This window comes from Eucyclogobius newberryi, unplaced genomic scaffold (genome assembly GCF_026437365.1).
Source record: "Eucyclogobius newberryi isolate DKJ021-1_F unplaced genomic scaffold, fEucNew1.0.hap1 SCAF_19, whole genome shotgun sequence".
NCBI lineage: Eukaryota > Metazoa > Chordata > Actinopteri > Gobiiformes > Gobiidae > Eucyclogobius > Eucyclogobius newberryi.
Genome location: NW_027315823.1, coordinates 27,369,747 through 27,380,400, shown reverse-complemented (window position 1 = coordinate 27,380,400; position 10,654 = coordinate 27,369,747). Strand labels below are relative to the sequence as shown.

Genomic DNA, 10,654 nt, shown 5'->3' with positions numbered 1-10,654 from the left:
GTTGCCATGTTTGGAATATTACAACATAAGCTTGTTTTTTATATCATCAGCTCTTTTTGCTGCATTTTAGACAGTTTTTTTATTCTAAAATATCTGGGAGAGTTTTTCAAATTGCATTACAACAACAACAATAACTGTAAGCTGTGCAATGGCAAGAAAACGCGTATGATGACATCACGCCTGAAATGGCCGGTCATGTGACTATGTAAAGCAGTCTGTGTGACAGTGGTGGACCCGCAGTGATAACAACTTTCACTCTCACTTACTCATACTGAGACCACGTAGTGTATTACAGTCAGTATAAATACATTGTATTGACTGTGTAATCTCATGTATTTTGCAGTCACTCAATAATAGCAGTAATAGCAAGTAATCTTTGGAAATGTACTATCCAGCTTCCATAAATGACTTGTCTTGGATGCTTTTAGATATATTTAACTAATAATTACACTGATTTTACCCGAGTAAGAATATTTTACAGCCACAGTGTTTTTGCCTGTGCGCATATGGTCTCAGATGTAAAACGATATAGTGGTATATTTGGTCAGCGCAGAGGAATGCCTGTGTTAGTTTGGATTTGGAGCAGACCTTAGATTTTCAGGGGGAGGGCTGAGGAAGTGGGTGTCATGAACGCCTCCTACATTATATCTGACTGCACATTCCTGCTCCGTACCCACCTTTTCTTCGCAGTTCCTCCAAGATTTAGACCCGAAACGTGCAAGAGGGCAAAGCAAGAGGAACAGAGGAAAGGACCAGTGGCACATTGGACACATTTTAAGGGTAAGAACCTGCCAAACATCTTCAATTAAGACACATGGAGAGGATATAAACAGGCTTAAAGCAAATAAAATGACAAATCAATATTGCTGTATATGTTTTGCTGAATATGTGTTGTTTTCTGAGCCACTGTTGGAGAAGAAAAATGAGCTCCACAACAAAGAGGCTGGACTCCCGGGCTGAGCAGGCTGCATTTCTGTGTGGAGTTTGCATGTTCTCCCCGTGTCTGAGTTTCCCTAATTCATTCAAAATATGCGCAATGGGTAAAATCCTCCTGAAGAATTGAAGCACGGGTTGAGTAACTGTGTTCAGGTTCAGAATGCAGCTACTTTCCTCAATTCAAAGGAATATATTTACTTGATCACACAATTTAGGCTTCAAACTACACAGCATTAGTACAAACACTTTTAAGTTCTCTACTCAGTGATACATAAATGCATACCAAACATACCAAACAGTGCTGCAAACAAAGCATTTTTACACTTTCCAACTAATATAATATAACTTGATGTGTGTATTCAGAAGGCAGCACTCTGATTGGACCAAAATGTACTTTAAAGGTCCCATCACATGCAAAATCGACTTTTCAGAGCTTTTAACCTTCTTACATTGCTATTTGTGCTTCATATATGTACCCAGAGTGTTTTTTTAATTGATTCCCGCAGTGTTTAGCTATAGTACAGACTATCTCCTTTCCTCGAATCTCCAAACTGACGGGCGGTGGGTGCAAGACCGCGTCATAAGGGCAAGCACGCGTCATCATCCCCCCTCACCCCCCCCCCTCTCCACCCCCTCTCCACCCCCCCTCCCCCCCCCCTCCCGCCTGCCGCCTCCCGCCCCCTTCCCCCCGGCTCCGCGCTGCTCCAGGCAACCCGTGTCTCCCTATACAAGCCCCGGAGTTTTTCTGCTTCGATTTACGACGAAACACGGTTCAAAGAGGCCCAAAACGTCATTAATGATATCGCACTCTTTACTATTATCACAATGGTGAAGGTTTATGTGGCAGTTGATGCAGCAACCGGGAAAATAAACGGAGAGAAGTTCTATCCAATACCGAAAAAACAGTAAATAAGAGCGCGATGGACATAAGACTTTTATATATATAGATATATAGATCTATAGATATATCTGTTCTGCGCACGCTGTAGAATAAACACCAGATTTATTTAGTAGTGTTGATCTGAAGTTCTATCGTTTCTCACTCAGTCGCGCGGCAGGAGCGACGCAGCGCGGAGCAGACAGCTGTGGGGCTACGTCACTGGTGGGCGGGGCACACACGCGCTCTGAGACTACGTCACGGGTTGGGCGGGGGAGCCAGATCGCTCTTCACAAGGGTGGGGGCGAATATCAAACCAAGCCGTCTGCATTTCCGGGTTGGTGAGGGGGTCCAAGGTCTGGGTGATATTTCTTAACTATTATGTTAAGGGTGTTGCACAACACTTATTATTATCAATTATACACTTAGGATAGACTACGAAACGTGAAAAAAAGCATGTTATGGCACCTTTAATGAAGGTATTCTGTCACTAAATACAAGTATTCCTCCTACACTGACTCACTTAATTCTAGTAGTAGTTGCAGTATTAGTTATGGAGTGTATAAACAGCAGCAGCAATTACAGTAGTATTTTATATTTGCAAAAAGTTTAAATATGAGTAGACTTGTAGAGTTACTCCTCGTTTCCACGTATCCTGTGTCATAAATTATAGCCTGTAGTTGCTGCTAATGTTGGGCCATATTCCCGTGAGATGGTTTTGTTTAGGCCTTGATAAATGAGCAGAGATCGCCTGCTTTGATTTTCAGAGCTTTTCAGCCACAGTTTCTCATGAGTCGTACTTTAGTCCAGATCATTAACATCCACTGAAAACTAACACTGCAAAGTGTTCCAATATTTAATGAAACGCTTCAATTATGGGACTTTATCTGTTTATGAATATTGATCCAAGTGGCAGAATATCTCGGGAGGAAAGTGTCTGTTACGTGTATGGTGTGAAGTTTATTACAGTGATGTTACAGTTATATTACAGTTATGTTATGTAACATAACTGTAACATCACTGTAACATCACTGTAACATCACTGTAACATAATTGTAACATAACTGTAACATAACTGTAATATAACTGTAACATCACTGTAATAAACTTCACACCATACACGTAACAGATAATGAAGATAAGATAATCCTTATCTTATCTTTATGAATATTGATGTAATGTTACAGTGATATTACAGTGATATTACAGTGATGTTACAGTGATGTTACAGTTATGTTACAGTGATATTACAGTTATGTTACAGTGATATTACAGTTATGTTACAGTGATGTTACAGTGATGTTACAGTGATGTTACAGTTATATTACAGTGATATTACAGTTATGTTACAGTGATATTACAGTGATGTTACAGTGATGTTACAGTGATGTTACAGTGATGTTACAGTGATGTTACAGTGATATTACAGTTATGTTACAGTGATATTACAGTGATGTTACAGTGATGTTACAGTGATGTTACAGTGATGTTAAAGTGATATTACAGTTATGTTACAGTGATGTTACAGTGATGTTACAGTGATGTTACAGTGATGTTACAGTGATGTTACAGTGATATTACAGTGATGTTACAGTGATGTTACAGTGATGTTACAGTGATATTACAGTGATGTTACAGTGATGTTACAGTGATATTACAGTGATATTACAGTGATGTTACAGTGATGTTACAGTGACGTTACAGTGACGTTACAGTGACGTTACAGTGATGTTACAGTAATGTTACAGTGATATTACAGTGATGTTACAGTGATGTTACAGTGAGGTTGCAGTGATATTACAGTGATGTTACAGTGATGTTACAGTGAGGTTACAGTGAGGTTGCAGTGATATTACAGTGATGTTACAGTGATGTTACAGTAATGTTACAGTGATATTACAGTGATGTTACAGTGATGTTACAGTGATATTACAGTGATGTTACAGTGATGTTACAGTTATGTTACAGTGACGTTACAGTGATGTTACAGTTATGTTACAGTGACGTTACAGTGATGTTACAGTGATGTTACAGTAATGTTACAGTGATATTACAGTGATGTTACAGTGATGTTACAGTGAGGTTGCAGTGATATTACAGTGATGTTACAGTGATGTTACAGTGAGGTTACAGTGAGGTTGCAGTGATATTACAGTGATGTTACAGTGATGTTACAGTGAGGTTACAGTGAGGTTGCAGTGATATTACAGTGATGTTACAGTGATGTTACAGTGATGTTACAGTGAGGTTACAGTGAGGTTGCAGTGATATTACAGTGATGTTACAGTGATGTTACAGTGAGGTTACAGTGAGGTTGCAGTGATATTACAGTGATGTTACAGTGATGTTACAGTTATATTTCAGTGATATTACATTGGTCACTTATTCTTTCATTCATTCACAATTCTCTGTGTGACAAGTTGTTCATAATCTCCGCATGGACAGGTGGATAAAGTATAGTTTGGTTTATTCTTTATTAGTCAGGAACCGTGTACAAACACATTCGTCTTATAAAGCGTCTTTCCATCTGCAGTCCCTGGACGCGCTCACAATAGGTCGAACAATTCAAATAGACATATTGGACACAGCAACAGAATACACAATAAACAAAGGTTGCCATTGACGTTTTGTGATGATAAAACAATTAATAAACTACAGAGATCGCAATTTCATATCTCTGCAAACCGTAATATTCATCTAAAACCGGTTGCTAATTGGAAAGTGTATGAAAGGACATGGTTGAATGCTCATGAAAGTTGACTGTACATAATGTGTCCACTTAAGGAATATACTGTGGTGCTGTGGAAAATAGATTTAGCGTTGTGACTTTGTGATATTTTGTTTTGGCAGAGCATCACTGACCTCTGATCTCCGTGGTTGCTGCAGCCATGGTCCTCCTCCTCATCTGTATCAGTGTTCTGCATCTGACTTCGCTGGCCATGCTCCTCATTTCAACTCTGGAAAAAGTGAGCTGTATAAACAAGATAAATGACGGCAGATAGATCAAGCAGCACATAAAATTGGACATGTTTGTTTCTGCAGTCCTGGTGGGTTTGGGACGACTCGGAAGTTTCAGATCTCTGGTACAACTGTTTCCAAGACAATGTTACGAAAACTTGGCTGTGTGCCGCCACCAACGAGAACGGTAAATATGTTTTAAGAAAAAGTGTTGTTGTTGTATACAAACTTGTAACCGGAATCTACAAGTGATCAAAAAGTGAATTATTTGTAACATTTGTGTTTCTTGCATTGCTCCTTTAGATATGATTTAGTTCATCTCAATTTCCTTTAAAAAAAACTGATTTTGTGCATGATTTAATGTTTGGTCCTTCCAATTATAACTCCTGTACAACTATAACTATAACTATAACTGCAAATTATAAATCAGGTGTTACGCCCAGACAGTTACTCTTACTTGATTTATTGTTTCCCCAAATACTTTTTTACTCTTGCTTGAGAAATTATTTGGAGGTAACGTTACTCTTACTCTTCTGAGTGGGTGGCATATTAAAACAGTTTGCCCTCAAAGCGCAACACAAAAAATAAATAACTAGCAATAAATACATTGTTATAAGAAGTTGCTGTTAGAAAAGACTTTGAGAAAGTTGGGAGCAGAAATAAATCACAAAATTGTTATCCCAAATGTAGTCTCGCTTTGGCATAGTTTTATTATTTTGACCAAAGAAAGTCAGACTTACACGATGCATTTTAGCGGTGAACTTTCTGAGGTCACTGCTGTATCTGGCACATTATCACTACCATAACATTACACAGGATTCTTACGTTCTTACACTTATTCCTGATATTGTACAGCTCTAATGACCAAACCCCTGCTCTGTGCCAACTTACTAGTTTTATTTAGTCTACTCTCTCCTCTTCCCCTCCCTGCCCTGCCCTGTCCCACGTCCTGCTCCATGTCCTGCTCCATGTCCTGTCCCACGTCCTGCTCCATGTCCTGCTCCATGTCCTGTCCCACGTCCTGCTCCATGTCCTGCTCCATGTTCTGCTCCATGTTCTGCTCCATGTCCTGTCCCACGTCCTGCTCCATGTCCTGCTCCATGTCCTGTCCCACGTCCTGCTCCATGTCCTGCTCCATGTTCTGCTCCATGTCCTGTCCCATGTCCTGCCCTGTGTCCTGCCCTGTGTCCTGCCCCGTGTCCTGCCCTGTCCCATGTCCTGTCCCGTGCCATGTCCCTGTGTCCTGTCCCATGTCCTGCCCCGTGTCCTGCCCTGCCCCATGTCCTGTCCCGTGCCCTGTCCCATGTCTTGCCCTGTCCCGTGTCCTGTCCTGTGCCCTGCCCTGTCCCGTGTTTTGCCCCGTGTCCTGGTGCATGTCCTACCCCGTGTCCTGTCCCTGTGTCCTGCCCTGTGTCCTGTCCCTGTGTCCTGCCCTGTGTCCTGTCCCTGTGTCCTGCCCTGTGTCCTGCCCTGTGTCCTGCCCTGTGTCCTGTCCTGTGCCATGCTCTGTGTCCTGCCCCGTCTCCTGTCCCTTGTCTTGCCCCTTGTCCTGTCCCGTGTCCTGTCCCGTGTCCTGCCCCGTGTCCTGCCCCGTGTCCTGTCCCGTGTCCTGTCCCTGTGTCCTGCTCCGTGTCCTGCTCTCCCCCTCAGACTGGCTCCAGTCCGTGCAGGCGCTCATGGTCCTCTCGGTGGTCTTCTCCTCCATCTCCTTCCTGGTGTTTCTGGGGCAGCTCTTTGCCATGTCTCAAGGAGGACTTTTCTACTTCACCGGCTTCTGCCAGGCCTTTGCAGGTAATGAACCAAATATTATAAGGCGTAAGTTAGTTATGTTTAAGCGTTAGTTTCACCGTGTGTCACATGCATTCCTCTGCTAGAAAATAGAGATTAACAAATGTTTTAATGGCTTTAAGATGCGGATAAATGCTGACACATGTTTTTGAATCCATACCAATCAATAGCTGAATGCCAATATTTTGAGGCAGCTTTTGATAATTTATTCCAAATTCCTATGAAACTACTACACTATGTAAGCAATAATCATTTAAGAAACCCACAACATGTTTCTCTATTTGTATTAAAGCTTCAAGTCACGAATGCTCATTCTGTGCTGCACTAAAAATACTCATAGTCCTAGTCCACAGAGCCACTTTGTTGTACATTATCGTGTTTTTTTTAGCCTACTGTTCAGTGTGTTCTATATCTATTTTGAGGAGTCATTTATCTTGATTTTTGATTGCATGTCTTTATTCTCCTTTCGTTATTCTTCCTGCTGTTCAACACAGGATTTTGAATTGTGGGACAAATCAGGTGGAATCAAAATATCAAAGGCCGACAGCTGATATGCAAAAGAGGCAAATATTGTCCCGATTCTTTTTGTAAACCAATATATGGACCTTTCTTTACTATGCAATAAAATAGCTTTGCCCTATTCAGTATTAAATATACTTGCAACGCTGCACAGGCACAAGTGGTTTGAACATGAAATGAATTGCTGCTCTCTCCTGTTATGGAAGAGCATCTGGCACAACAAATAAAGAGGCAATCAATAATATTGTGCTGACCTTGCAAGCCAAGCTGTAGACCAAAATATTAGATTTTAGTTGAATTTAAGCTCATATAATGTTATAAATCATTACTAAACAGATTATCCTGGTTGTTTGAGGGATTTAAACTCACAAATCTAATACATTTACCACACTTTTCATTGTTTACTTATTGAATTTTTAGGTGTCGTTGCTGCATATAGATATCACTCTTAATTGTTATGTAAAAGTGACATTGTGATATTTCTTGCCATGTTTTTGCAGGTTTCACAGATTTTGCCGCCTGCCTCATTTTCATGTTCCACAGAAAGGAGATTTTAGCCGACTCCAGAGATCCGAGCTCGGGACGGTTTGGATACTGTTTCGTTTTGGCCTCGATCTGTGTGCCTCTGCTGTTAGTGAGCGGACTTCTGTACGTGCATCTACGCAAGAGACATTGAGACTGTTTAAGACCAAATTAGAAATAAATAATAAAAGAATATAAAACCAAAGCAATACACACAATTCACAGTTGAAAAACAGGATTTGTGTGGAGCTGAAATAACAAAACGCTGATAAATGTAATAATGTGTTAGCCGTTTTAAAAGTCAGACAGTAGGATTTAGGCATATGACCTCTGACCTCTTTTACCTCTAAAGTACAACTAACAAAGAATAACCAATTTGTTAGCAATGACTTTAGTAATATGTTCTTGTATTGTGTGGACTGCTTTTTTGTGTTGTTGCTTAGGCCTATATATATATGTGACATTTAGTATATAGTGTTGAACTGCTTTTTAATACAATTTGATGATATATTTTTAATAAAACCGTGCATAAAAACCATACGGCTACTGGCTACATTCCCACACCCAAATAGACAACTGTTGTTTTCCGTGCACAGTAAAAGGGTTAGTTTGCTCTCCACCTGAAAGTCCAAAATCAAATGAAAACGTTAATGCAACCTATGGCCTGCACAGGTTTTGCTGTGTATTTTGAGCAGGAGATGCTGGTGTAGTATTAGTGACTAGCATTAGTTTTGCTGTGAATGACGCAGAGTGAATGTTTTGTGTGTTAATGAACCTGTCGTCCCTGTGACTGAGCCATAAAGGCGTGTTCCTCCGGCCCAGAGCGGCTCCTGGGATTGTCTCCGGCGGCAACCACGTGAAAGATAATTGCCGGAAGATGAGCAACGCACGAGTGAAAATTAGAAGAAGAAAAAAAGTCGGACACTTGACAATTTTTCTTTTTTATGATTATATAATTTCCTTTTGTCAGCTTATAATTTAACAATCCATAAGAATTTCACAAACTAGGAACATGCTTCGGCGTTAATGTGCAACATAAAACAAGGCATAATAATACTAGTAATAATAATAATAAAATATAGACTAAAATAAGATAAAATAAGGGCATGCAAAATAAAATGTGTATATCATTACTGGTAAATGAACAATACATGAGTGAAAATAAGAAAACAAAAAGTCGGAAACTTGACAAACATTGTGTTACTTTGACAGAGGTTTTTTTTTTAATCAGGATTATACAACTCAAATTAAGTTTATAATTTTTGTAAAATACTTTTTATATTTGAGTATTTGCTGACATGCACACTTACTTATGCCTCACACATTACTTCACTTTGACTTTAAATCTCTTCGCTGTGAGATCAAGCTTCATCCATTGTGCAGGGTTGTCAAAAAAAGAGATATCCAGATACTAATCAATACTAAAGCTAGTCTCGAAAAAATAACTTTCAGAAATTTCAACACAATTGGGCCTTTCCTGAATAGTTTGGACTGGTCTTGATCCAGGCTTATATCACAAACATATGGTATATCAGGATGCATTCACACTTCTTGTTATTTTGTCCTAAATTGAGCCCATTTTAGTAGATGTGGACTTGATTTGATCCTGTTTAGTTTCCAGTTTAGTCCCAATTTGTGTGAACACAGCCCTAAAGAGGCTCATAATTGCTTAATTTAGAGTCAATTTAATCCCCATTTTGTCCTCCTTGGGTCATTCCTTCTTCGAAACTAGAATAGCAATTGTTTATTCACATTTTAGATTTACATTAGCTTTAAATTATGGCTGGATAATCTTGTCAAAGACCTGCTTTGGCTCTATTGATACTCGAAAGGCTAAATATTTCCTTACCTCTGTACTGTAAAAGTTTGAGAATCATTATTACACTACAGTGCAATTAACTGTATGTCCACTACGAGTCTTCAAACCAGACATGTATGTATTTTACTGCTAATAATGCACTGATAAGAAAAGCTCGGTTGAAATGTTGTTGACAGCATGATGTCACTTCTGTTCCTTTAGAATAACAAAGGTCTGTTAATGTTATGGTTATTTATCATTTACTTTAGTTAACCTACACATAAAGCCAGGAATAGCATAGAGCAAATACCAGATGAACCAGTAATATGATCATTCGACTACTGTTCCTTACTTCCTGAATTAAGGAGTACAATCATCAATCAGAGCGGACTTTACAAGTGCTCAAAACACCACCAGTCAAATCAGTTAAATAAGTTTTAAAAGCAAATCCACATTTTCAAGAGTCCGCCACCAGCTTGTCTCCATGGAGATACTATCACGTTCCCGAGAATGGTCCACTTTTGGGGGGGCATGCAAAATAAAAAGTGTAGAGTTAAAAAGTGATTTAAATGGCGGTAGAGGTCAAACGTATCAATCTCCATGGTGACAAGAAGATCCAGTCCAAGTTACAGGTCAGATCTGTGGAGAGGTGATCCTGCTCACGGTAAGAATGCATGTTTTTCATGGTGTTTTTGAGCAATTATTAAAGCAACAACATCTTTCTTTTTCCACTTGACAAAATCTTCAACATCGTTCATTTAGTTAGACTTAGTCAAAGTAAATGTAATTGAATTCAATATAGAAATATTATAGTTTATCGTATTACATCTACAGTATTTAAGCAATTATGTTGTTGAAAACTTTCACTAGCATAATAGCACGGTGATATAGTGTTGCAGTACTTTTACTTGAGTTCACACATGGTCGAAATCTCGTTTTGTCAAAGTAAAAAGGAATTTGCCCTATTCTTTTACCAACGGACTTTTTGTCCCATTTAAATACACTGAAGCCCAATATAATACAGTACAAAGAGGTCAGATATTTTATTGTAGGAGGAACAATGCGTGTGAAAGAGTGTCTCGTAACTGCCACTAATCTGTCAGTGCGGAGAATGTGAGGAATCTGGAAGAAGGAGTGGAGAGTCACCCAAATGTCACAGTTGGGAGGGAACTGCTCTGCACCTGTACAAGGCGCACAGAGGAGGCATGCTGTCCGGCCGGTGAGTTTCACAACGCCGATCTGTGCATTTCAAAAGG

At 39.6% G+C, this 10,654-nt stretch overlaps 1 protein-coding gene across 1 annotated transcript; it reads left to right on the top strand.

Moving 5' to 3' along the window:
* Positions 1-4,662: 4,662 nt before the first annotated feature.
* On the top strand, positions 4,663-7,757 carry LOC140366270 (epithelial membrane protein 3-like). Its single transcript, XM_072452937.1, has 4 exons — positions 4,663-4,779; positions 4,856-4,958; positions 6,422-6,562; positions 7,579-7,757. Exons 1-4 carry the CDS (start codon positions 4,702-4,704, stop codon positions 7,752-7,754), a joined length of 498 nt encoding a protein of 165 aa, XP_072309038.1. The 5' UTR covers positions 4,663-4,701; the 3' UTR covers positions 7,755-7,757.
* The last annotated feature ends 2,897 nt before the right edge of the window (positions 7,758-10,654 follow it).

Bases quoted from the DNA above. Each gene is read 5' to 3' on its own strand.
- LOC140366270 (XM_072452937.1), top strand. From the start codon at position 4,702: ATGGTCCTCCTCCTCATCTGTATCAGTGTTCTGCATCTGACTTCGCTG. The intron at 4,959-6,421 runs GTAAATATGTTT...TCTCCCCCTCAG, and splicing joins TGCCGCCACCAACGAGAACG to ACTGGCTCCAGTCCGTGCAG. The intron at 6,563-7,578 runs GTAATGAACCAA...ATGTTTTTGCAG, and splicing joins CTTCTGCCAGGCCTTTGCAG to GTTTCACAGATTTTGCCGCC.